The 26,395-nt window shown below is 47.7% G+C and overlaps 2 protein-coding genes across 7 annotated transcripts in view; one reads left to right on the forward strand and one right to left on the reverse strand.

Moving 5' to 3' along the window:
• The first annotated feature begins 655 nt into the window (after window positions 1-655).
• b9d1 (B9 protein domain 1) lies at window positions 656-3,508 on the forward strand. Its single transcript, XM_056575840.1, has 7 exons — window positions 656-854; window positions 1,001-1,069; window positions 1,665-1,776; window positions 1,948-2,044; window positions 2,188-2,250; window positions 2,585-2,652; window positions 3,013-3,508. The coding sequence occupies exons 1-7, from the start codon at window positions 792-794 to the stop codon at window positions 3,159-3,161; spliced, it is 621 nt and encodes a 206-aa protein (XP_056431815.1). The 5' UTR covers window positions 656-791; the 3' UTR covers window positions 3,162-3,508.
• A 4,027-nt stretch (window positions 3,509-7,535) lies between these two features.
• The window catches only part of epn2 (epsin 2), a 65,941-nt gene continuing 47,081 nt past the window's right edge, over window positions 7,536-26,395 (reverse strand). For 4 of the 6 annotated variants that reach the window (XM_056575441.1, XM_056575450.1, XM_056575426.1 and 1 more), the window contains 9 exons: window positions 21,614-22,430; window positions 21,042-21,196; window positions 16,590-16,702; window positions 15,779-15,883; window positions 13,614-13,764; window positions 12,543-12,686; window positions 11,802-11,894; window positions 8,679-8,900; window positions 7,536-7,855 (listed from right to left, as the gene is read on the reverse strand). In XM_056575441.1, coding sequence (XP_056431416.1) covers window positions 7,536-7,855; window positions 8,679-8,900; window positions 11,802-11,894; window positions 12,543-12,686; window positions 13,614-13,764; window positions 15,779-15,883; window positions 16,590-16,702; window positions 21,042-21,196; window positions 21,614-22,044 — 1,734 coding nt within the window. In that variant the 5' untranslated portion in view covers window positions 22,045-22,430. The remainder of the gene's footprint in view (window positions 7,856-8,678; window positions 8,901-11,801; window positions 11,895-12,542; window positions 12,687-13,613; window positions 13,765-15,778; window positions 15,884-16,589; window positions 16,703-21,041; window positions 21,197-21,613; window positions 22,431-26,395) is intronic. The other 2 variants (XM_056575458.1, XM_056575464.1) reach the window with 2 other exon arrangements.

Here is a 26,395-nt window from a genome sequence, read left to right on the forward strand (position 1 = left end):
CCCAGAGATGATTTGATTGTTGTTGTCTAATAAGCTGTGTGTGTGTGTGTGTGTGTGTGTGTGTGTGTGTGTGTGTGTGTGTGTGTGTGTGTGTGTGTGTGTGTGTGTGTGTGTGTGTGTGTGTGTGTGTGTGTGTGTGTGTGTGTGTGTGTGTGTGTGTGTGTGTGTGTGTGTGTGTGAGAGAGAGAGAGAGAGATTGGTGTCCCCTAAGGGTCAGAGAGACAAAGTGTCTGGTTATGTCAGACAGCAGGGGTCAAAGATCTGTCAGAGAGATGACCGCAGCGAGGAATAGAGATGGACACACAAACATTTTACATTCTATAGTCTGGCTGAAATGGGTAAATAGATAAGGCTCTAAAAATTAGAACGAATCAGTGTTTTTTTTAAACAATTAACATCAGAACAGCTCAGATGAAGTACTTTGGATTCTGCCCAGAAATGGCAGACAAAAACATATTTATGTATATATTTGATTTGGTTGTAATATCTCTTATATCGTGCTATTCTCCCCCTGTATCAACCATTATATTTCCTGGCAAATTATGCATGACGTTAGTTAGCGAATTAAATGTAAGCTTTGCTGCCCCCTTGTGGACAGAAAAGCCCACGACAGTTAAAGTCAACATTTTAGGTTTGGACTACGCAGCTTGCCGTAGGTACCGTCGGGGACGCGTCACCCTGGCAACGAAGTAGGCTTACAGCGCTAATGCTAACTCAAACTTACAACATAGCAATAGTAGAAAGGTTTTTATCCACGTACTCGTCCATATAAAACTATACATGAAACATTAATGGCTTCCAACAACCCATCGGTGTTCCTGCTCATGATCAACGGGCAGATCGAGGGAGGCAACGTGAGTATTAAGAACCCGAGTAAGACCCGATAGGGACTAGTCAGATGGCTAACGTTAGCTAGTCACCCTCCCCAAGTCTATTGTCCGTGTGTCTGTCCACCTGTCTCTAACAGTAACCTACTGTCTGCCCTCCGTCCCTGTTTCAGTTTCCAGAGTACGACGACCTGTACTGTAAATATTGTTTCGTGTACGGCCACGACTGGGCTCCTACCTCGGTGAGTATGTGCACTGCTGTCCACTATAAGTGGTTGTGGCTCTACTGGCGGATTTAACGTTATGATAATAAACGGTGTCCATCTGGTATAACATAACACGACAGGTGTTTTTAAGGTGCCCAGATCCAGACAAACCTCATGTAGGATATAGCGTGTCAATGTGGGACACGTTACCTTTACACAATTTGAGCAATTCATGCTCGGTATTGAATAAATTAACAAATGCAGCAAAAAGATAATAATGACATGGAAATACATTATACGTACAGCATGTGCTTCAAATGGATACAGATTATTAAATTGGGGTATGCTTTCTTACCCTGATTCAGACGAGTTGTTTAAGTCCAAAGTCATCATTGTGTGTCCAGAGGGAGAGTTTGCTGGGTTAGCATTTGCTTTCCGTAATCCGCTTCTATTGACTTGCAGAGTTTCAGTTGCATAGCTCCTGTTCATGTAAGGGGAAAACACTTGAATTACTTCCAAAGATTTCCAATGTGTTCCGAATAGCGAACTCCTAAACAAGTCTGAATCTTGGTAAGAGTCTGCAAATCAATTTACAGAGATGTCATTGTATCCCTGTTGTTACTCTTTGTAGGGTCTAGAGGAAGGCATCTCTCAGATAACCTCCAAAAGCAGACTGTCGCCTCACAAACTCATATGGAACTTCCCACTGGAAATTACATTTAAGAGCACCAACCCATCTGGATGTGAGACCCGCACACACACACACATTTTCTCAACACCACAACAGAACAATACACTTAATACCAAAAGACAATTGCATAGACCGCACAGAGCCTTTAAGGCAAATAGTCTTTCTCACAACAGCCTGTCTCTACACATGTATTATACGGTGTGTGTGTGTGTGTGTTTTGCAGGGCCTCAGATCGTGGTGAGCGTGTACGGCCCGGACACGTTTGGCAATGATGTTGTCCGAGGCTACGGCGCCACACACGTCCCCTTTTCGCCCGGACAGTGAGTGCATCACAGTCTTGACTCTACCTCCAAAACACTGCATCGCTGTGCTCGATTCCCCTCCTTTAACCTCCTCCATTTGCTTTCATACCCGTTATTATTTAAACAGGAGGTACAAAAATAGACATGTTTGTTTTCCACAGACATACAAAAACAATTCCCATGTTTGTTCCTGAATCCACATCAAGACTTCAGAAATTCACGAGGTAAGAGTGCATTATTATTATTAACATCTGCTGAACACGGTAACATGACTTTAAATGACTAGACCATCTCTATTAAAATATGCATCATTTCTACATAATCCTATTTTGAAGCTCTATCTTACTCTTTATTAGCCCCTAGAAGTTTCTGCAGCTTGTGATTTTCATGTTTGAGGGTTTGTTGTTGCGAGAGTTGCAGGTGTGAGTGTTCAGCATAATGACAGTTGAGAGGGTGGGGCTAAAGCTGAAAGTGTTGGCTGATGTGATTGGCTAATGCAAGGTTATGCACTGAGGGAAAAGAGAGTGAATGGCCCTGCCCTTGTCCCGTCTCATCCAGCTGGCTGATGGGCCGGCGGCCAGAGTACACAGACCCAAAGGTGGTGGCCCAGGGCGAGGGCAGAGAAGGTGGGTCTTTAACGTACATCCTCCTCACATTCGAAGCTCATGTAGAGGGCTGAGTTGGCACATTATATACCGTTGTCCAATAGAAGTGGAGTAATATAGAGGCCCAGGGAAGATACAGTAATATCATTAAGTGCAGTTTAGGAAAAACATTCCAGACAAATAGACATCAATTCTATGTTAACTGAATTTATTGCGGGTTCATTTATTTTACATTTAATCAATACAACAAAAAAAGATGGTGTTGAGAGGAAGAATATTGTCCCAAATATAAAAACGTAATTCACATAGTGATTAGATGTTTTATATCAATCTTTATTTATTTTTATATCTAACTATCTGTTCCCTGGGGGGGGTCTTCAGTGACACGCGTGTGCTCCCAGGGCTTTGTCACGCTGACCTTCCACATCGTGACCAAGGACATGAAGAAGCTGGGCTATGACGGTACACCTTCAGATCCCTCCAACACACTGTCCCAGGCCTCGTCGACCGGCTTGAGACCACACGAGTAGCCCCCCCACACAAAGCCTGTATATGAGGACACGACGGTAGCATTGACAAAAGTGGGAGATTCTGCTCAACAGACTGTAACTGAATTTCCTTCACTTGCTGCCTGTTATTGATAATTTTGTACAAGATATGATTTGATTTTGACACTGACGAAAAGAGATGGCATTATACGAAACCATGGGTATAGGAATACCCACGAACCCTGTCTTATGTTAAGACGCATCATGAATGAAATTCTGTTTGTTTATGCGCTTATGTGATTGTTTGGTAGCTATAAAGAAACCTTCGTCCTTTGGGATATTTTTTGTATTTTTATAATAAATGGTCATTTTTGCTTCAGAATAGTTGTGTTCACGTTTCATTCATTGGATTACCTGTTACTGACAACATAAAAATAATTGACTCAAAATAATGGATCAAAGAACGTGTCCATTCAGTTTGGAGCAACAAATTACTTTTCATACAATACTTGTAATACTGTGGGGCCCAGTTTTTCAAAAGTAAACAAGTGGGATAACGGATTGGATCAAATGTTGGAATTGGGTTTTTCAAAGCAAAAGAGGGATTACAAACTAAAATCAGATCATGTAATCCAATTTTACATTTGATCTGGATCAAACCTGCCCTTTGGGTTTTTCAAAACTTTGAACTCTGTTTTGTAGATCCCAAAATTTGGTATTTGGATCAGTGATCCAATCCAATGCTGCTTTAAAAACTGGCATAAAAGTAAGATGGATCAGGTTATCCTGGATAGCAAAACATGGGATTTCCAAATCCGGATTTAAACTGCGCCCTGGGTATCACTCGTAGTTAAAATCAGACGCGTAGGCATGGTATTAAGCGCTTACAACATGATAGATGTTCCATCTTGCTTGATTTCGAAGCCAACGTAGATGAAAGCACTCAAGAGCCAAAATCACTTGTGACACGGTTTTACGGAGCTGGAGAAGTACATAGTTTATTTCATTTTAAATCGATGCAGCTACAGATGTAATATTTGTTCACGTGGCCATTGCTGCGTTTTTTAAGTTCATTTTAAATGCTGTTAAAATACCATGGTGATTTTCCTACTAAAAATAAAAACCCAATACACAGAATAATAACGGTATACAGAAGAACAGTATGTTACAATAGTACAAATGATAAATTATATTATACAGTTATAGTGACAAAGAAAAATAACGACAAACCAAGCAGCCTCCTCCCGGTACTATGAAAAGGTTAACTAGACCAGACGGAACCATGGAAGAACAACAGGTCTGCATATAAACAAGACAGTCCATGACGCGTGTTAGTCCTCTTGATAAAAGCATAGAATACATGTTAACACCGAGGCGCTGGCCACCGGCCTCGTTCCACCACCACTACGGTTGGGGCTGTTTTCTCTTGGGAGTGTTTCTTCGTTTTTTGTAATTCAACATCTGAATTGGTTTTAAGGAGTCACACCGGGACAGGGACAAAAGTGTTCCCACAACCGCTGCAGTTGACCGATGAGGCCGGCGAGAAAGTAACAAGAGACATCGTCTTAGCTAGAGATATTTAATCTGTATATCATAGCAGTACTCGATAAACGTCTTAGCTAAATTTAACGTTTGCGCAACACAAATCAAGCACGTCTTTCTTTTCAAAAATCATTTTTTAAATCTTTCAGATTTTTTGTCTGTTTGTTGTTGCATATATCTAGTTTGGAATCAAAAAGGTGTTGCTGGTCTGCGAGTAAAGTTGGATCCCTACTCCCGTCATTCAGAACAAACATTGCATATCACTGTCATCCACATCACAAACAGTTTCCCCCCACCGCCCATAGCCTGAGAGAAATAAAGGACCGACTTGATCCAAGGTTTTGCGTCGCGCAGCTGTCATAGCACAACGAACCAGAGGAGGGCGCCAACTCAACGTCAAAACAAAAGTGAATGAAAACGAACGGGGTCCACTTAGACACGAAGAAGAATATCATTGGCAGTGATGTCAACAGGGGGGGTTGCGGGGTGGGATTGAGCACAGGGAAGGTCAACAGTGACAAAACAATGAGGATCTATGTGCAAGGGTCATCTCTGGGCAAGTTCTCTCATCTCTGGGCCCATATTTCCTCTGTACTTTAGTGGGAAACGCTTCTAATTTCACACAACATTAAACATGAACCCTCCCCATATATTTTACATGACCCCCCCCCCCAAACACATCAACTGTACTTTGTGGTGTTCGTGTGATCAATGAATTATGTTAACAGAAATCCATAAAGCTACATGTCCACAAAATATGACCAGAATTCCCACCAACCCCTTGTAGTAAATCTCCGTCACTCAGGACTTTGGTAACAGTGTGCTGTGCTTCTAATGAAAACAGGTGAAGTATTCCCCCAAAATATGAAATTTAACGAAAACTGCCAGGGACATAGTTCGTACGTCTAAATGGTTTAAAGTCTTGACTGTGGATTTACATCTAGAGAGTAAAATAGGACAAAAAGTAATAAACAAAACAAAGAGCACAAAAATATAACACTTGTATACATAATGCCAGGTCAGCCTTGGCTGAAGGATTCCCTCCGGTGCCATTAATAGACAAGTCCTCCAAACCTGATGCCTGTGTGTATGTGTGTGCGCTTGTGTGTGCACGTATGTGTGTGGGTGTGTTGACAGGCTACTGTTGGCAGGGTGTGATGCTGTAAATCCCTTGGGGCTTGGGCCGACATGCCCTCTAAATCTCTGTCCAATATATTTTACTCACACTTCAGCGAGATAGGCCCTTGAAGTTTGGTCGCACACACACGCACATACAGACACAAAACACACACACACACACTTTCAAACATACAGATTGCTGTAGCTACCTTGCCCCCCCCCCCCAATAAAGCACAAGCAGACATACACGCACACTTCCCTTTCACCCCTTAAATGAAAAAATAAAATAACCCCATTTCCCATGTCTACGCAGTGTGTTCATAGGCAGTCACAATGCCTCCATCATACGCGTCTATTTCGTCATACGTGAGAGCCACACGACCCACATAAGCATCGTTCAGTGTTAGAATGAGGGGCAGACAGTATCCTTTGCTTGTGCGCATGTATATGCGTGAAAACACAAATACATACACTTTTTAGGTAACAAAAACACATTAGTAACACCTCATACCCATAGTTTCAACGCCTCCCTCCTGGCGACTTCCCCCAAAAAGATCAAAGTTTGTGTAGTAGGATGTGAACGACGTTAAGGGGGGGCGGCCTGGGGACAGCAGTGGCCACGCCGTACCGTAGATAAAAAAAAAAAAAAAAAAAGAGAGAGAGAGAGTGGTGCGTTTGCGTCCGTCAGCGCCGCCCGGATCCGACGGTGAGCCCCCGAGAGTCACAGAGGGGAGAGGAACAAAAACGTAAAAAATAACAAATGCAAAAGTGTGCAAAATCCCTGCTTAGTAACCGCACTTCAATCACACACACGCACGCGCACGCACGCGCCACACACACACAGACGCACATTCATCTACTACTCCAGTGTGTGTCAACAGACACCCGCCGGAATATACACGGTGTAAAAAAAAAAAAATCCTGACATGTAAATACAAACGTGGTGTAGCACACGGTGTGGCGTAGCACACGGCGTGGCGTAGCACACGGCGTGGCGTAGCACACGGCGTGGCGTAGCACACGGCGTGGCGTAGCACACGGCGTGGCGTAGCACACGGCGTGGCGTAGCACACGGTGCAGCGAGCGACGCGGCCGTACAGGAACCAACCGAAGGAGAGAACGGGTTAGTTTAGCTCTGGTGGAAAAGGGACGCCACCCAAACGAGATCCCGGTGTCGGTACGGTAGGATAGAAACCTACGCTACTCGGTAGAAAAGCAACAAACGACGCGACGTAAGGAAAGGTGGTAAGAAGAGGAAGAGGAGGACACCGAGGGAAGGAGAGAAGATGAGGGTGGCGGTCGAGGGGGGGGGCACAGAGCGTCCGGTTGCATCATAACCCCCCCCCCCCCCGTCTACGTCTACAGTCGGGCTCCGGGGTCATCAGCACCACCCCCTCCCTCGAGTCCCGCAGCACGGGGGCGAGGCAGCTTTAAGCAAAAGGGGAGGGGGAGGGGGGTGGCGTGGTGGAGGAGGGTGGGGCGAGGTGGAGGAGGGTGGGGCGTGGTGGAGGAGGGTGGGGCGTGGTGGAGGAGGGTGGGGCGTGGTGGAGGAGGGTGGGGCGTGGTGGAGGAGGGTGGGGCGTGGTGGAGGTGACGGAGGTGGCGCGGGGGCCGGGGGGGGGAGTGTCATAAAAGGTGACAGCTGGCGAGAAGGCGCTGTCTGGGTGTGGGTCATACAAAGAGGAAGAGGGCCCCCCCTTGGTTCATTGGAGAGTGAGGGGGGGGGGGGGGGGGGGGGGGGGGGGTGGTGGCGACTCACAACAGGAAAGGGTTTGTGGTGCCGGGGGGCTGCGCGGCAGCCTGCGGGGGCATGACGTTGGACATGAGCGGCTGGGGCAAGGACATCCCCATGCCGGGGCCCATCCCCATGCCGGGCCCCGGGCGGCCCCCGGGGGCCATGCCGACCAGGGGGACCATGGTGATGGCGGGCTGGCCCATGGAGGTCAGCGGCATGGGGTCGGCGGCCAGGGACCCGAAGCCCGCGGGCATGGGGCTGACCCGCATCTGGTTGAGGGTGGGCGGGGCGGGCTGGCCTACCTGGAAGGGGTTGGCCTGGACCGGGGCGGCCGCTGCAGCTGGAGGGGGGAGGGGGGGGAGGGGGGGGAGAGAGAGGGAGAGGAAAGGGAGACACGGGGGAGAGAACCAAACTTCAGTTGTGAAGGTCAGCTCAGTCTAGACTTGGTGTCTGTCCAGCTGGACCTGAGGGCCGTAGCGTTCTAAGGTGAGTTTGGGGGGGGGAGGGACCCCCAATTGGCTGCCGGGCAGGTTGACTTCGTCTAACTAGGGTCATAACTTTTAGTTTGTCCCGGCCAAATGGACAGCTCTGTCCGCCATTGGTGAGTGTGAGGTGTTCATTTTGGTGTGAGCGTACAGTATATGTGCTTGGGTCTTTCTGAACCTACCTAATCATGTGAGGGATTGGATAATTGAGAGTGGTGGCCATGAAGGCCGACACACCCGACAGACACTCATCAATCCATAGTTCTGGGAGCTGATCATGAATTCAACGGGTCATGCATGCAACTGAGGTTCATCACACTTTTAAAAAGGTGACATATTATACAACCAGGTGTGAGTGTGAATAGCTGTTACAAGCCGTTTTGAAAATCTGCCACTTGTGACATCACAAGTGGCCGTGTCCACCTGGATGTGTGCTGGATAGATCAGTCTACCAGCCTCCCCAGTGGACTGTAGCAAACGTTGCTCATCTATCCGTCATACATCTAGGTGGAGACGCCCACTTATTATGTCATAAGAGGCCGATTTTCAGATGTGTCACCTTTAAACAAAGTCCACACACACACACACACACACACACACACACACACACACACACACACACACACACACACACACACACACACACACACACACACACACACACACACACACTCTTACCAGAGGCGGCCAGGAAGGGGTTGGCGATGGGCGCGGGCTGGGCCGGCTTGGTGACCAGGGAGTCCAGGTTGACCAGCGCGGCGTTGGGCCCCAGGAAGGACTCGGGGGTCTTCCTGGTGGGGTGGAGGCCCAGGGAGGAGGGCAGCGGGTCAAACAGATCCATGCTGCCGCTGCTGGCCAGGCTGCCCTGGGAGGGCAGGGAGGAGACCACACCCCCGTTCCCTGGAGGGAGGGAGAGAGAGAGTGGGGGGGGGGGGGGGGGGTGAGGACGACGGTAGGGTACGGTGAGGTCTCACGGAGCTCAGAGCCAATCACAGAGCAGAGCCATTCAGATGATGCGTCGGCATACATTTACATTTAGCAGACGCTTTTATCCAACGCGACTTACAACAAGTACATTTGCATAAGAAGTGAAACAATATATCGCCGTCAGTACAGTAAAGATGTTCATAGAGCCAAGTGCAAGTACTAACAATCGCTAGGCTAACCAATTCCCCGTGTAAAGCAATGCTAGCAGCTACTGCAGATGTTACACAATTAAGTAGTATGAATAAGTTCAACGTAGATTAAGTGCGTACAATGCAGCAGCAAGCCATCTACGTAAAAAAGGAGAGAACAGGAGAAAGGATAGTGCAGACACCGATGTTTCCACGTTAAGACAGACCTATGAAGGATCAAGAGATGGATAAGGAAATAAAGATGTAAATACACAGCGACAGAGATATATGGCAGAGGTATGGACCCATCCACAAGCCCCGGTGATGGACACGTCTTCTAAATGGAGAGGTGTTGTTTTGATATACCCATCAGGGTGTCGTCACATCATACTGGTCACCAGTGATCATCATCACTACATGATTCCCCACATGATCGCAACAATGACGACAAGAAAGCGAAATTGAAACAGAAGAGTCAGCTCTGGCCATGAATGCGAGAGGCGACAATTATTTCGCACCCAACAAATGTTGGCCGAGAAGCTTGCCAAGTTCTATTATCAGTCGATCACATTTTTAAGTCGCCCACGGTACGTCTGGTTTATTGCCATGGCGCCCCTGAAACGTCTAACCGCAAAAGCATACAGTGTACACACATACGTATGTACACACACACATACACACACAACTGGAGTAATTATTGGCTGCACTAAAACGGCTCTTTGGAGGTAGACTGTGAGGCAACACGCAGACAGCGGAAATACCTAACGGGCCCACACGGGGGACCAATCAACAATGAGTACTAACTCCATGACCACAAGGCACAAACGAGCCGTCTCGATGTGGTTCAATCATTCACTGTGTGAGCAGCAGTGGCGGTATGGAGGCGGAGACCGTGTTGGCACCAAACCGGCCGCATTGGGGGGGTCGAGACCCAGGCAGTGGATGAGTGCACGTCTGTCAGCGGTACCTGGGCCTTTAACAGCCTTTAGCAGGGCCAGCGGACCACTGTCTGGGGGAACCTCCGTCTTCAGGCTCCAGAAAAATAGCAACAAAAAAAAAAATGGTAATGCCGAACTGCAATATTTACACAATCGGATTACATATCTAATCGGTTTGCAAAGATCATAATGATATTGTATTACTAAGACCCTGAAGCTTCCTGTCTCTAATACATAATGTTATAAAGGATGCTCTCGGCCCACAGTGTAGTTGAGACACTGTGGAAGGAGTATGTGCAGAACTGAAGCATAATAAATAATGTGAAGTAAATAAAGACCACTCGATCGTGATTAGAAGTTATCCATCCGGTTTCTATCAGAATCAGGTTTTCACACAATGGATGTAGCTCGTTATGCTTGTCAAAAGCGATAAATAATAATGGTTTCATGTCACAAGTGTTCCCTTGCCCTGGGTCCGTGGAAGTACCTTACCACGTTATTTCCATTGACCAGAGGCCAAAGTCCCAAAGTGAGAGACCCCCTATTTCCCCAAAGCCCGGGACTGTCCAAACACACCAGACAGACAGTTCCAGCAGTATTGTTCCCCGCTCCCCCCAGGTTCAAACAGATGCCCAGTAATAAAGCCTTCCCCACAGAGCGCCGTAACTCAGTAGGGTTTAAATCAGACCGTGTTGGCACCGGAGAGCAGTTACCGACCGCTCTCTGGAGAGCCAGGGAAGACCGACAGAGCGTGAGAAGAAAGAAGAGGGGGGGGATTCAGAACCCGATCTGATCCGTACAGAACCCAACAACCCAGAACGGGGACAAAGGAATGCTATCAAAGCGGACCTGACCATAACACTTTTACGGACTTTAACGGAACCAGAGGCAAAAAAAACAATCTTTGAAGCATACATTTTTTCTATTTGCTCTGGTCCTATGATATTCGACAACATTGACAAAATGCTAGTGCCACACGTTCTGCAAAAACATTTTGATTATGTGGCCTTGCCATTTGTAATAGCTTTACCATGTTCTACTGAGTCAGCCAATGGGTATTTCTGCACATTGAATATATCCATTATGTTCCGTCCATTCGTCCGGACACAAAGTGGGGTTGAGGACAGAGAGGATCGCACGAGGCCAAGAGTTGATGGAGGTCGCATTCCTCACACATGCATCTCCAAGCATGCGTAACCTCGAGATCGCCGGCCTGAAGCACGCACATTATGTACAGCACAATGGAGGATTCCAGGTTCAGAGAATGAACTGTGCTGTTTTAGTACGTTGGAACGCTCCTCGTCCCACTCTCAGGAATAAACCCCTTCTGATTCCTAGAAGAGGGGTTCTGGGAGATCATTATGGGCTTTTTATGGCATCTTTTCTAATCGCATTGCAATCTCAAAATAGATGTCCTAATGTCACATTATTGAATCGTTTTCTCCCCTTTTGATCGATACTGTTTTACCTGTGAGCATAACAGGGCTAGACCATAGGGTTTTGCGAATACGGTTGACTCAAAATACAAGTGGGATGGGGGCTTTTACTTTCTAGCCGTCACGGCCATTTGCAATTATTTGTTTTTAGATTGTGCACTACTTTTTTTTTGGTATCGTTTTGTATTTGCAGGACGTTGACACACAGACACACACATAGAAGAACACACAACACGCTGTGTGATGTAGACAAGGTGAGAGCAGGAGACATACAGACAGGCAGACAGACGGACAGACGGACAGGGTGAGTACCAGTGGGGACAGAGGAGGAGGTGCGCAGGCTGTCAAACTCTGAGAAGTCTTCCTTAGACGTACCGTTGGATGCACTGAACAGGTCAAAGCTACCTGGAAGGGAGACAACACACACACAAATGTAGATGAACCGTGAAAGAACACACACACACACACACACACACACACACACACACACACACACACACACACACACACACACACACACACACACACACACACACACACACACACACACACACACACACACACACACACACACACACACACACACACAGACAGATGCAACACAGGCCTATTTGAAGCAGAGCAGGTTCCCACATGACGACGCATGGAAACAAACACAAGGCAGGGAATGGATGTGGAAACTAGTGCGGCCCCATGGCAACCACTGGCATGTTTGAATCGGTGTCTGGGTTGGCTGAACTTCAGAGTTAAGGGCTTTTTCTTTGGCGTTTGCGCGCATGTGTGTGTGTATGTGTTCACGAGATGGTGGTATATTTCCACCAGTGGCCCGCTTGAGTCCAGTTTCACAGTTTATCCTAAAGGGTGTCAATGAACTTTACAGGTTGGATATCCTGCATTTCCAAAATATGGAAGCATGAGTTTTCCTCTCATGTCCATACATGGAAAAAGTGGACATTTTACCCTGGATGTTCCTCACCGGTATCTTCAGGGGGGGACTATTTCTTACAGGTATAATTCCTTATAAGAAACTCAACATAGGGATGGTTGGTTTACCTGCGTTAGCGGTCTTGGGCCGCACAGAGGCTGAGCCCCAGGGGTCTGGGTCCGGAGGCTGGTTTGTTCCCCAGGGATCGCTGCCCTTCATGGGGGGAACGGAAGGGTTGGTTCCCCACGGATCCACTGGTTTAGCCACAGCACCTTAAGGGAAGAGAGAGAGAGGAAGGTGCGGTGAAAACACGTCCAAGTGACGATAACTGGACCAGATGCCAAGTACGGGGATTTTTCTAGATTAGGAATTTGTGCCATTATAAACAGTTTTCTGACACGTCAGTGTCAGTGGGCATGCCTTTCCTATCAATCTAAATTCCATTCATTGTTTGTTAAGGTTAGAATTACACAGGAAATGAGTAAAGCATTTCACCAGGGGAAATTACCAGCAATAATGAACCACTTCCTCGTTGGCACCTGGCAACTTAAAATAAACCTGTTTGAGTTCCTCTCATGGTTTGTTCCATACGTGGACCTCTCTCGCCTAGCAAATATCTTTCTGAACACACAGCTCTGTGCAATGCAACTGGGCAGGCTAAGCAGCATTCCTAGTATCCTACGACAAGCTCTAGTTTCTGCTGTTTACTTCTCAAATCTTTGAGAAGACCCGATGAGACAAGAGTACAGTTCAGACACAAGTCGTTAAGGAACAGGTAGGGGACAGTCATCAACAGGCAGGCTGGGAACATCAGCCTGTCCACATTTTCTACCTGCTGGTGAAGGAGCGGCTTGTACAAACCTGTGGATACCTCAACACACATGCAGGACAGTCTAGTGGTGGGGGCGTTGGACTCAAGACGACGCACAGACTTAGGCCGACAGACCGACACAAGGCCGACAGACAGACAGACCGACACAAGGCCGACAGACAGACCGAAGGCCGACAGACAGACAGACAGACAGAAGGCCGACAGACAGACAGAAGGCCGACAGACAGACAGAAGGCCGACAGACAGACAGACAGACAGAAGGCCGACAGACAGACAGAAGGCCGACAGACAGACAGAAGGCCGACAGACAGACAGAAGGCCGACAGACAGACAGAAGGCCGACAGACAGACAGACAGCAGTGTGTACCATATGATGACTGCCAGGGGTCCGTCGCAGGAGCAGCAGCAGCAGCGGCCCCGGCCCTCCAGGGGTCGGCCCCGGCCCCGGCACCAGCACCTGCACCTGCACCTGCCCCCGGCTCCGGGACATTCATCAGATCCATCAGGGAAGACTGGGGCTGGAGAACCAGCAGGAGAGGCAGACAGAGAGAGAGAGAGAGAGAGCCATAGCATTAGTCCACCGCCCACCTACCATGTCCCCCAGTGGAGGCTGACCACTAGAGGGCGCCCACCACTCCCCACATCAGAAGACCGTCCAAACTGACTCTGATTTTAAATGAGCAAAGTAAATAATGTAGTTAGTAGGGGTGTGACGAGATCTCGTGCCACGAGATCTCGCGAGATTAAACTCGACGATATTACCCGTCGCGTTAAAAATCTGTCTCGTGAGATTTGTGAGCTGTCCAAACTTCTATTTGTGGCCTGCAGGGGCAGTAATGCGCCTTTGCTACGTCTAGTCTGCCAGAACCTAACGAAAGAGAAGGAAAAGAAGAAGAAGAGGAGTAGGAGGGGAAGCAGGGGAAGCAGCCATAGGCAGCCAGAATGACGTTGGAATATACCCGTATTACCGTCGAAGATGCCCCCGCCACTTTTAAATCATTTGTTTGGCAGCATTTTGGGTACCCGGCGGAAATGATGAATGGCAGTAGAGTGACTGATAAGACACGGACAATACCAAGTTGTCAGTGGCATACTTGGTCAGACTCTGTTTGCACTATTTGCACTCTGTATTGACGGAGTAGAACTTTGATTTGGTTTCGCACATAATATTGTTTGCAGTTGAAAAATTTTACTTCAACTTTTATAAATTGTAGTTTTAGTTTCATGCATGTAAAGAGCTATAATAAAACATTTCAAAATGCATGTGCAACTCGGTTAAATAAAAGTCTGTTGGTCCAGTCATATATTTTGTCATTGTAGTTTTCTTAAAATCTCGTCTCGTTCTCGTGAACCAAATATCGTGTCTCGTCTCGTGAGCTGAGTGTATCGTCACACCCCTAGTAGTTAGTGAGTGAAATGCATAATCTGCAATTACACATGGGTTCAAAAACGTTGGCTTAAGGGTACTGATTGGTCACGTGTCTCTGGCCTGGCGCGCAAGCACCTTTGCCCAAAGACTCGTTCCGAGTTGTCCGTGCACGGTTCGCTGCTCTACGATACAAGAGATGGCAGCCTGCCGGCTCACATGGTAGCTGCACCGTAACAGCACCAGTAACAGCATCCGTAGGCGTCTGAGGAGCTTAGGCCTCTTCCATTTCCTAACACTAGAGATTGCTGGAAAGATTGTGTGTGGAAAGTAATGATAAGGGAACAAGGCACATCATTTAACTGCACTGTTCACTTTGAAAAGCTGCCAACCCGGCTGTCAGTGTCCCCACTGTCTCAACATGTTTACAATAGATCTGGCTTGTGTCATTTTAATTTCCTTTCCTTTTTTATTTTTTACTAGGTCTGGGCAATATTTGTATATTATCCTTTATCGTCTTTGACTGGCATTGTATCTTCATCAAATGAAGATGTAACATATCCTGATACCAGGTTTTATTGTATGAATTAGTTACGATTGAAATATCAGTGAGAAATATCAGTGAGGAAGGAACACTACTTTTAGTCTGATACTATACTTTAAATTCCCATATACGTCAATGTAATGTCCCTCGGTTAGAATGTATAGAATGGTATTTTGAATTCATAAGCATAGCGTGATATTAATCTGTCATGTACAGTTCCCAAATAATTACCGTGATGATACATTTGTTCCATATCGTCTGGCCCTACACTATACATAGAAGGACTCACGCTGCATAGCAATGCTTGGAAACTAGTCCACCCTCTGCCAGTTACTGTACATTCCAGCTACAGAGAGCAGACACGAGTCAGACACAATATGGGAATGGGAAGAGACTTGGCTATTTCGGGACACCCGGACGCAGAAAGGGAAAATCTGACTCCATTAACCCCGACTACACACATGTGAACGTGTGTGTGGATCCACTACTATTCCCCCCACGCACACACAGACTTTTGAATCTCTGCCGTGTCCACGTGGGCAGCGGGCTACGGCTTTAGCCGGCATCTTGCTGGCACAACACGCCAAGAGCATGCTAGGCAGCGTTAGCATGAGCGTGTCACCTCTCTCTTCTTCTTGGCGAGCTTTCCGGAGCCCGGGCCGCCCTTCTTGCTCTCCTCCAGGGCCATCTGTAGTCTGAGGTCGTCTCCCCGCCGCACACGATCTTCCTGCTCACACCGGGGGAGGAAAAGAGCTTGATTGTTAAGCACGGCCGCCATTTCAGATCCACCGGCTCCTTCCCAGACAGGGCAGCCGTAAGGGTAGCCCCTGACCAAAGACACGGGCAACGAATGATTAAATAAAATGTAAAGTGATGCCAATGATAAAGCCTCTTTATGGTGTATAATGCAGAGTCAGAGTGAGAATGTTGCTGATCTGGCATTTGAGCACGGCTTTCAATTCAATGGCAAGGAAAGATCTTCATTGACAGTATTTGTACTAAATTATTTTTCACTCACATTATGTTGGGGTGGAGCAACAAGTCTCATTACTCTCATAATTGTTTCCAAAGCGTTAAGTTCAGAAACTACTGCTGCGGCATTTCAGCCCCGTTGTCTTTAGTCCAGAGAACCCAAACAACAGAGATTAGGAATCATATTTCCAGCCCTTATAAATGACATGCTCTCATTTACGATCCTGGCAGAGTAAGGGGCCGACGTGTGTTTGGCAAGTGTGCCTGTGTGTTGTGCATTTGCGTGTGCCTGTTTGTGTGCCCGCATGTACGTGTGTGTGTGTGTGTGAGGGATTGTGCCCGTATGCGTGTCTGCGTGTGTGAGGGAGTTTTCCTATGTGTGTATGCCTGTGTGCGTGCGAGTGCATTTGCACGTGTGTGTTTGAGTGTGTGTGTGAGTGTGTGTGTCTTTGTGCGTGTACCTGCTCTGCAGCCTCGCGGCTCATGGCCAGGGCCAGCTGCAACTGCAGCTCCTCCTCTCCGCTGGTCTGAGGCCGGGCCTGCTCCAACTCAGAGCCAGCATTGGGAGACGTAGCTACAACATACACACACACACATACACACACACACACACACACACACACACGGAGAGAAAGACACAAATTCAACACACACATTCACTGGCTGGAATCTATGCCTCACAGGGCTACGTGTAAATAATACATGGAATATTAGCAATTACGGGATGCTACGTGACGTAGCTGCAGCCAGTGTGTGCGTGTGTGTGTGTTTGAGTGCACTGGTGGTATGGGACAGAGTGTAAAGCATTGTGTGCTGGATGACGAGACGCCATGAGGCTGACACACACACACACACACACACACACACACACACACACACACACACACACACACACACACACACACACACACACACACACACACACACACACACACACACACACACACACAGGAAATAAAAACCATTTCACACCCTCACCACACCACCCTTAGGTTTCCTTCCTCTTCAAAAAGTGTGTGACAACACTCTGAACACAATCTGTGAGCAACACTCACTGAACAGGGACCGTTATGTGAGCCACTCACAGACTGTGAGCCAGCCTCACCAAACAGTGACCGTTATGTGAGCCACTCACAGACTGTGAGCCAGCCTCACCAAACAGTGACTGCTACACCCAGAAGCAAAGGCATCAGATATAGTAAAGAAACACATTTGGAGCCATCAAAAGGTCCATAAAGGCCCTTCATAATAATCTTTGATTTGTCAAGTCAAATGTGTTCTCAGCCACTTTTTACAGCTCAGTGGACATGGCAATATGGATCTGAGGGGTTCAGAGAGCTGCAGCCACCCTGAAAGCTCTGTCCCGAAACTAGGCCTGCAATAGGACTCCATTACAATCTTTCCGTCAGGAAGTGCTGAAGGCCCAGATAAGGGTCTCAAATGAATGAGGGGAACCCAGGCTGGAGCTCGAGTTGCAGTCTTCAGACGACGATGATGGAGCCATGAGCTCCATTTAATCTGCTTGGCCTTCTCTCCGGCACTCTTCGATCTCCTCGCTCTGAGTGAACGGAGGAGAGCGGCCGGGGGCAAACACACGGGCTCCCTCTCTCATGAATACTATCTGTATGGGGGCATCTCCTCAAATGTTCTCCTCTCCCTCTCCCCTCCGATGTATCCCTCCTTTCACTGCAGCCGTGACGAAGGGGGCCCCGTGCTGACTGTCTTAATGTGACCCTGAAGACAGGAGACTGAGGAGAGACTCCCATCGTAAAAAGAAGGGCGACGATGCTATCTTTAGGACATGCCCAGACCGGCCCTGGTGAACATTGTGCCACTGGAAAGGCCTTTGTCTGGTTCAGTTGCGTGAAAGGAAGATGTCACTAGTAGATGAAAATGAGATTTAGCCTTATGGGTTTGAGAGCTCTGCTGGGCTGTACTCATTACGACAGTGTCAGGGTATATTTAGACCCCCGAAGAGGGGGGTGAGTAATAGGACAGAGGCTCTATGACCACATCGGGCCTGGGACACGGTTTCTTTTTGGCAGTCAAAAGTGACAATACTTTTCAGCACTCACTGCCTTCGCCTGTTCGTCTCAAATTGAATGCTGCCGACTTGTCATGAAAAGGAAAACTGCAACAGTATTCTCAATTTTTTCAGCGCAATCACTTAAAAGGTGGAGGCATCAGCAAATTCTGAAGTTCCGAGATCGAGTCCTGTCAGATTTTGCAGATGCAACTAGGTCAGGTCAAACTGGTGTGCGAGTCGTCAATTCAACCACATGGACGCGTTTCTGAGAAGAGGGAGGCAGGGTTATCAACAGGTTAACCAAAGCAGCTGGGTGTCCCAGGTTTTGGTACACATACTCCATTTGAAACAGCAATCTTTTTAAAACCGGCTGCAGTGAAGTATATGTTGTTTTAAAAGAGGTCAAATGAATTATTCAATAAGAATGACTCAAGCCGTTCAAATACTTCCCCCATCCACACACACAGGATTAACTTACAATTCTTAAGTGTTCTAGGCTGCAGTTTTGAGTTCACTTGAATGGTATTTTTTAAGAAAAACCTACTAATGGGTTGTTTCTTCATAATACATCCGCCTGGCCAAATAACAGAACTGACAGGTGGACAAATGCCGTCGCATTTGCCCATACAAGCCACCATTAGTGTGCAGGATACACACACACACACACACAATAAGTTATTTTCAACCTCTGGAAATTGTAAACCCCGCTTGCCCCCTCACTTGGCTACAAAGCTGGAATTTCTTGCAACAACACTGGTGTTGGTGCTTTGGAGCTGCAGAGCCAAAACATTGATTACTGCCGCTGCCCGTAATGGCCTTGTAGCACAAACAGCGTGCAAAGCATCCCCAAACAATACAAAATGTAGGCTGTTGTTGGAACATGCTATCATATATGATGAAACTCGCATCTAGCGTCATAACAACCATACCCATTACTAAACTACTAACATTACCAAGTCGCTGTTCACCTTGACTAGTTACTTTTTACCCGAATGCAAAGTCGTCTGGGGTTGAGTTAGAATGTCTTGTTTCCATGGTTCGACCGTTGGCTCAACATATATTTCAAACGGACATCTAATCCCCAAACCCTTTGCTTTGGTTGTCCCCGCGTGGGGCCAGGAGAGAGAGAGAGGTGTGGGCACAACACAGATCTTAAGACCTTCCGCCCAAACTCTGTGGAGAAGGATCTGTGGATCTACACCCAACTGGTGTAGATCTATCTAGCTTTCTGTATTCAGAACTATGTGGATGACGTGGCCTTTACTAACTTAACTATGTCCACACAGGTCCACACCAGCCACACTCGGTGGCTGGGGGTCAAATCTTTAATTCCCAAGATACTTTCACAACCTATCCTTACAAAACAAGATATATTTTGATGTATGTCTACATTATTGTTACACTGAAACGAGTAAGAAATTGCTGGATTGGAACAAGGAGCATTATTGAGAGAGGCTAAATTTAAAAATCACCCTTGATGTGGGGCTTCAATCCCGCCCCCCCCCCAGCACCAACCAAATTGTCAGGCCAACTTCCCTTCCGTTATCACAACTGATGACTCAGCTGGCCAGGACGTCCGACCACAGACAGTGTTTCATGCGCTGGAATGTGACACAACACACACACACACACACACACACACACACACACACACACACACACACACACACACACACACACACACACACACACACACACACACACACACACACACACACACACACACACACACACAGGAGACTGACACATTCCAGTGAAGACATGCATTTGTAGTCCTGCAAAAACAGACAAAACAGGCAGGAAATAACCCACCAAAAAAAGAGCGGGCAAATTCATGCACAAGTAAACACCAACAAACACCCTGCATGCCCCCCCCCCCCCCCCCCCCCCATCACCCCATGCTGTGTGGCAGAGGTCGCCGGGTCTCTGTGTGAGTGGAAAGGAAAATAATGGCTGGGTTCTTTGCTTTCATTTCAACACCCCCTCCATTTTCCCTGCGCTGTTCCTCATTTCACTTCCTCCCGGCCTCCACCCAAACTCTAAACGGTCGTTCCCTTAGACTCCTCTCCCCTCTCCCCTCCTCCTGTCCCCTGCTCTGTTTGAGATTCCTTTTCATCGTCTCTAGGATGAGGCCCTGGTGGTTTGGTAAAGCGACCCACAGAGAGAGAGACACAAAGAAGTTGGTGAACATCCCCCCTAACTCTTACGTTGTGCAAGTTTCTGGTTTATGCACTGATTGTGGGTCCATAGAACTGGTTCTCTCCACATTTAAAAGCATCTGAAGCCTCAGTTGTAAAGACAAAGGGGATAAGGGCCTAGTAGTTTTGTTTCTTCTGTGTGTGCGTGCGTATGTATGGCTCGTCTTAGCTTAAGAATGCAACCCCAGTAACCCCTGTGCTGCAAGCCAGAGACCGAGCGATGTTAAGGGTCTGGGAAGGCTTCCGGATACTGGCAAGACTGGGAATGCGAGTAAAGAATAGATAGTGTGTATGTGTGTGTGTGTGTGCGTGCCTGTGTTCACAATAATGTATCATGCCAGTGAGTTGGATCATTTCTGCAGCACAGTACAATGTCTGGCAACCGACAATCAGATGGAAGTTTTATTTTTCCAGCACTGAATGCTGGCGGTCAACTTCCAATCAGATGTAAGGTTTGATAGTCCAGCACGAAATGATGGAAGGCAACAGTGAATCAGATGCAAGGGTTAGTTTCTCTGGCAGGGAATTCTACAGCCAATAAGATGCTACGATCAGATTCTCCGGCACGGAAAGCTGATGGTCTACAGCCAATCAGATGCCAGGGTTTATTTCTCCAGCACAGAATACTGGTTGTTTACAGCCCATCAGATGCGAGAGTTAGCTTCTTCATCCAATCAGATGCTACTCACAGCCATGGTAGGAGGCCGGGGAGCCCTCCGAGCGGCCGTACTCCTCGCTGTAGGAGGTGGAGAGGTTGGGCTGGGAGGAGCCTCGGCCGAAGCCCACCTGGGAGCCCCCGGTCGACACCTGCGCCATGCGCTCCTTGGTCTTCAGGGCCTGGGACCTGAGGGGTGAGACGGGTGAGGGGTGAGACGGGTTAGCGATGAGGAGCAGGGCTAGAGCCAGGTGGGTCCTGTGAGCCCGTGGAAGTACAGGTGTTAAAGAGTTTATTTTTCCGTTGCAATTTAAGACGGAACAATATATGCCAGGTGTTTATCTGACAAAATTATACAACTGCTGTCGTGCCGAAGGCAAATTGTACCAAAATAAAAATCAGTATAGGTATAATGTATCCTAAAATTTAAAAAGCTGTAAAATAAATGTAATTTTCTGAAAATATAACATGGAATACAAAAACTCTTCTCCATCCGGTCCCTAAGAACACTCTCTAAGAACGCTCTCTCTCTCTCACACACACCCCCCCGCACACTCCCACCCCCACGGCACCCATTGGCCGACCCTCCACAGCCAACGCCCCCACCTCTCGCCCTTGAGCCGCTCCTCGTCCTTCAGCAGCACCACCAGCTGCTTGCTCTTCTCCCGCACGTTGATGCCCTGGTCCTTGCCGTCGCGGTCCACGTACTGGAAGTCCTTGAGCGTCTGGATGGCGAAGATGTTCTCCTTGCACTGCAGCGCCACCCGCTCCGAGCCCGTCTTCACCAGGTAGTCCAGCAGCGTCAGCGCCTTGTACACGTGCCGCCAGTTCTTCCCGTGGTCGTTGAGCCGCCGCCAGATCATGCTCATGATCTCGCTGAAGGCCACCACGTTGTACGTGAGGTCGGCGATCTCCGACATCAGCGACGACGAGGGTCCCCACGGGTCGTTGGACGTGGACTCGCGCACCTTCTTCTCCGCGTCCGAGTAGTTGTTCACCATGTTCTTCATCTGCCGGCGGATGGTGGAGCTCGGCATGTTGGCGGTTGACCGAGAGATGGTGGAAGTTGGCGGGTAAAATATCAAGAGGAAATCGTTGGGGGACTCTCACCCAGACGGAAGGACGTTTTGGGGGATGGGATGGAGGGGGGGGGAATCGCTTTAGAGGGAGTCTCCTGCAAACAGGCGCACACACGGGGTATGATTGTTTGTTTGCGTGTGTGAACCTCTGCGAGTACGTAGGGCAGCCCGTCCTGTACGCCTGTGACCGTTCCCACGGCTATCTGGTCGTATCTGGCAGTGTGTGCTGTGTGTTTATGGGACTTCTCAAGGCCAGCGCGACAAGCCTCTGTATACCAGAACGGTGGCGGTTAGAACCATCTCCACAATCGGAAAGCGGACGGCACACACGCCCACGCCATCACCTGAAATCACAGAAACAACACCGTGAGACTGACGGATCGATAAGGGTGGTAAATGTGCAACACTTCCCGGTTGTTATCTGTACACGGTGAGGAAATAGGAAACCAAACGAAAGTTCTTTCTTCGAGGGGAATTCCTTTCATTTTTTATATTTCACACCTTCTCAACTACATCAACATCAAGTTTCTGATCTCTCGCTCTGAGTTCACTCAAGATAAATGTAACCAGTTCATTCATTCAGACAGGGTCTGAGGTGTAGCCTAGCTGAAGTCATGATATCCAGTTTTAGCTTTGAGAGAAATTTGCTTTGAAAATCTAAAAAGAGTAACCAGCTGATGTGTTTCACCTACACGTGAAATAAAAATATTGTTCAATATTTCTACACAAGAGGCGAATTACAAAAGGACCCTGCCCTAAAAACCCTGAATAAAACACTATTAACTCATATACCTCTCACGTTCACATCCACAATAGATTAAAATCACTTTTGAGAAAAGTATCCAGGCCGTGTCGCCCCATAAGTATTTAAACCGAGCGAGACTTGGAAGTTTGCAAATTGCATATTAGACCCACTGCATTGTAGGCTATACAAGGCCATACATGCTACATGACTTCTATCACCAAGAGCTCAGCTTTAGTTTTTTCTAAATTATTATTTATTTTCACACATACCGTCATAAACAGTATACCTCTGTGAAATGTCAGGAAGGTATGAAAACATTGATACAGCCCAAGCCTAGCAGGAACACTCACTAATGCATGTGCTGTGGCCATCATGGTTGCTACCTTGGAATCGGTCAACATTGAAGTAGACAGATCAAATGGGGTGGGTGGGTGAGACTTGCGTATATTTTGAAAGACGGATCCACACCGACGTGACAGAGAAGCCATATTTCACCCCTCCCCTAGGTTTATTGCACCCTGTTGCCTTGACTGTAAATTACAAGGCAGGGTGTGTGTGGCAATGCCACGCCCCACCACGATGACAGAGAGCCAGGTGATGAAGCACGCTGGCTGGGTGGCCTTCGGAGACAGACGCTCGGAGAACAGGCCAGCGGATATTGACCTTATATGGTGGGGGAAGGGGGGTTAACTCGGTAAACATAATCAGTGGGAAGCACTGGATCCATGTCACTTCCTGGATTTGACCAATTAAGCGATGAGCTTAATTGGAGCTTAAATTGGATTTGACCAATTAAGCGATGAACCACTCCTCTGTTCAATCTTCATCAGCCCGATGTTTTTCAGTGAGATGACATTTTACCGCTTGAGATTTATTCACAACGCTACTTGCGTAGCCGGTCCAAAAGACAAGTGCACAAATACTGTTCATGGTATCAAAATATTTCTGAAATCAAGCTTATTCATGCAAATCCTTATTGTGTCACATTGAGAGCTGGCGTAATGTGATGACCAGCTAAAACTGCTTAAAAAAAAACAGCTCAGCTCACTGTCAGCACCCATGCTATTGCAATTACAATGCAACATCCCTGACCTTAGGCAAGACGTGTGTGCCAAGAGAATCGCCCTTCCCAGCTATTTCATGCGTTGGTCTTCATTTCTCTTCCACCAGAGACATTACAAAATAAATCTGCTTCCTCGATGTGAACATGGGCTGATGCGCCCATTTCCGCAGCAGTGAAGAAACACACAGTGGTGACTGCCGAATGAACAAAAGGCTGATCTGCCGGGACCACCTGTGTGCTGATGGCCTCATATACATGAACTGTTAAGAAAGATCTCACCGAGCATCCTGTAGCCTTCACCTAACCAAAACAGTGCACACCCATTGGCTGCTTAACAGCCGCTGATAAGTCAACCCACCGGGTTGACTCTCAGACCGGTATGCATGCACTCATGCTCTTAGGCTCCCTTCATAGAAGCTGGGATTCCTTTTCCAATGCATGGTAATGGTTTATAACACCAGGCGCCCTGCAAGCACACACACGCCTGGGAACGAGCACACACACGCCTGGGAACAAGCACACACACGCCTGGGAACGAGCACTTTCCCCAACCAGGGTTGGGCGCCCAAGCGAGGACACTTTCCCAGCGCTTGCCCACCGCTTGGAAGAGCGTGCAGGTGCATGTGTTCACCTGCAGGAACGTTGGTGCGGCGGGGAGTTGCAGCTGGATTTTGGGCCGTCAAAGGGTGAGGAAAGGGGGTGGGGGGGTAAGAAAAAAACTTGGCAGATCCCGTAAATTCACTTAACGCCAGAGAATCCCCCCCCCCCCCCCCCCCAACATGAATACAAGCCAGACCTAATGACACATCTGCTGCTATAATCACCGATTCACCCACCACAGACAGGAAGAAGAGAGGAGAGTCTGTCCGCTGGCCTCCCCCCCTCCCTCCCTCCTCCGCTCACCTCCTTTCCGGAACACCCCTCCTCTTCTCCCTTTCACTCTCCCCTTCTCTGCCTTCTCTGATTTGGTAGAATCACTAAACTCCCAAGGCCTCAGAAACACAGAGCAGGATCTGTGCGTTTGTGTTTATGTGTGACAGAAAAGAGAGATCAGACACACGCCTCATCATGAAGCCATGCACATGAATCATGTACTATCGAGAATACGATTTCTCAACCCGGTCCATTCATTCAGCAATTGCGCAAGTCTTTACACACACGCACGCAAACGTATGCTGACAGACCGTGCAAAGCCAAAGCAACCATAGCTTGTTTTTTCTCCCCTTACCACGCCTATGAATGAAATCACCAGTTGTTTTGGAACTTTATTAGCTGATGAGTTTGTTCCTGCTCACTTGAACAGCGCAATTGTTCAAAGGAAACCCCATTACTAAAACGTGTTGAATGACATGGTTATGGCGTTGGAAGAACCAAACTAAGCCGCTTTGGAATTTCATGGAATTCTAAAGGCGTTCCATGTTTCCCACCCATGTCAGTCGGTGACGGGTTACCAGCTGAAGACATAATCAGGTGTCATGCAAGCCTCTGAATACTCCGGTCACAATACGTCTTCACACACTGAAAGCAATTGATTCTTTCCCCATCCAGACTACTTTAGTTACTATCAAAAATACACTATCATGGCATTATAGATACGACTAAAACTATTAATCCCATGAGGGAATTCCGGCAAACCCTAGATTAGACCAATATATTAATTCAGACAGCTTCCACGGTTAACAACAGTCACACAGAGACATTCAAAGAGCTCAGTGAGGAGAGAAGCAATATGCTAATTAAAAAGACCACTGGGGACAACAAGAAGCAGGTTTAGGCCAAGCAGAGGCTTAGGATTGTGCTACAATACAGCTGGTGGGAGTGTTTGAATGAAATCAAACCTTTAATTCTAGGTTCACATTTATAGAAGCGGTAATAGAAGACCTATTCTGTACCTGGGTGAAGTTACTGTTTAAAATCACATGATCGCAATTAATGTTTACACTTCTTTCTATTAGTTTGTGTGGTATCTTGATGTTCACTCCATGAGAGCTGAGCTCTCTGGTGCCTAACACTGTCCAAAGGAAAATCCATCTCCTGCATTTGTGCTTGTGTGGGAGCATATTGGCATGGTCCCGATAAACTGATTAGAGCATTAGGAAGTCAGAAGTAGAAGAACAGGTCTACCTTGCCAGTTCTGCACAGCAAGGGTAAAACTGATCTACAGATACAACTGTTGCGCAACCGAGAGTGTTTGTGAGTGTAGAGGAGTAGCATCCAAGTGACCGAGCCAGGTCTACCCACCCAAAGTGCTTTACTGTTAAAATATGTATCAAGACCGTTCAAGGGGTGAGGTAAAAATTGAACTTGTTACTCTCTGCAGATACGGCCCTGTAGTTACCAAAACCACACGGTTGACTGTTTGGCTAACGAATGCGTAACATAGCAAAGGCGTCACACGTAACGCAAGGAGAGAAATGAGGACATTACTACTACAACCCCCCCCCCCCCCCCCCCCATCGACACGTCATCTAGTCTTTTGTCCTCCCCAGCCCATAGAGACA

This window comes from Gadus chalcogrammus, chromosome 2 (genome assembly GCF_026213295.1).
Source record: "Gadus chalcogrammus isolate NIFS_2021 chromosome 2, NIFS_Gcha_1.0, whole genome shotgun sequence".
Classification (NCBI taxonomy): domain Eukaryota; kingdom Metazoa; phylum Chordata; class Actinopteri; order Gadiformes; family Gadidae; genus Gadus; species Gadus chalcogrammus.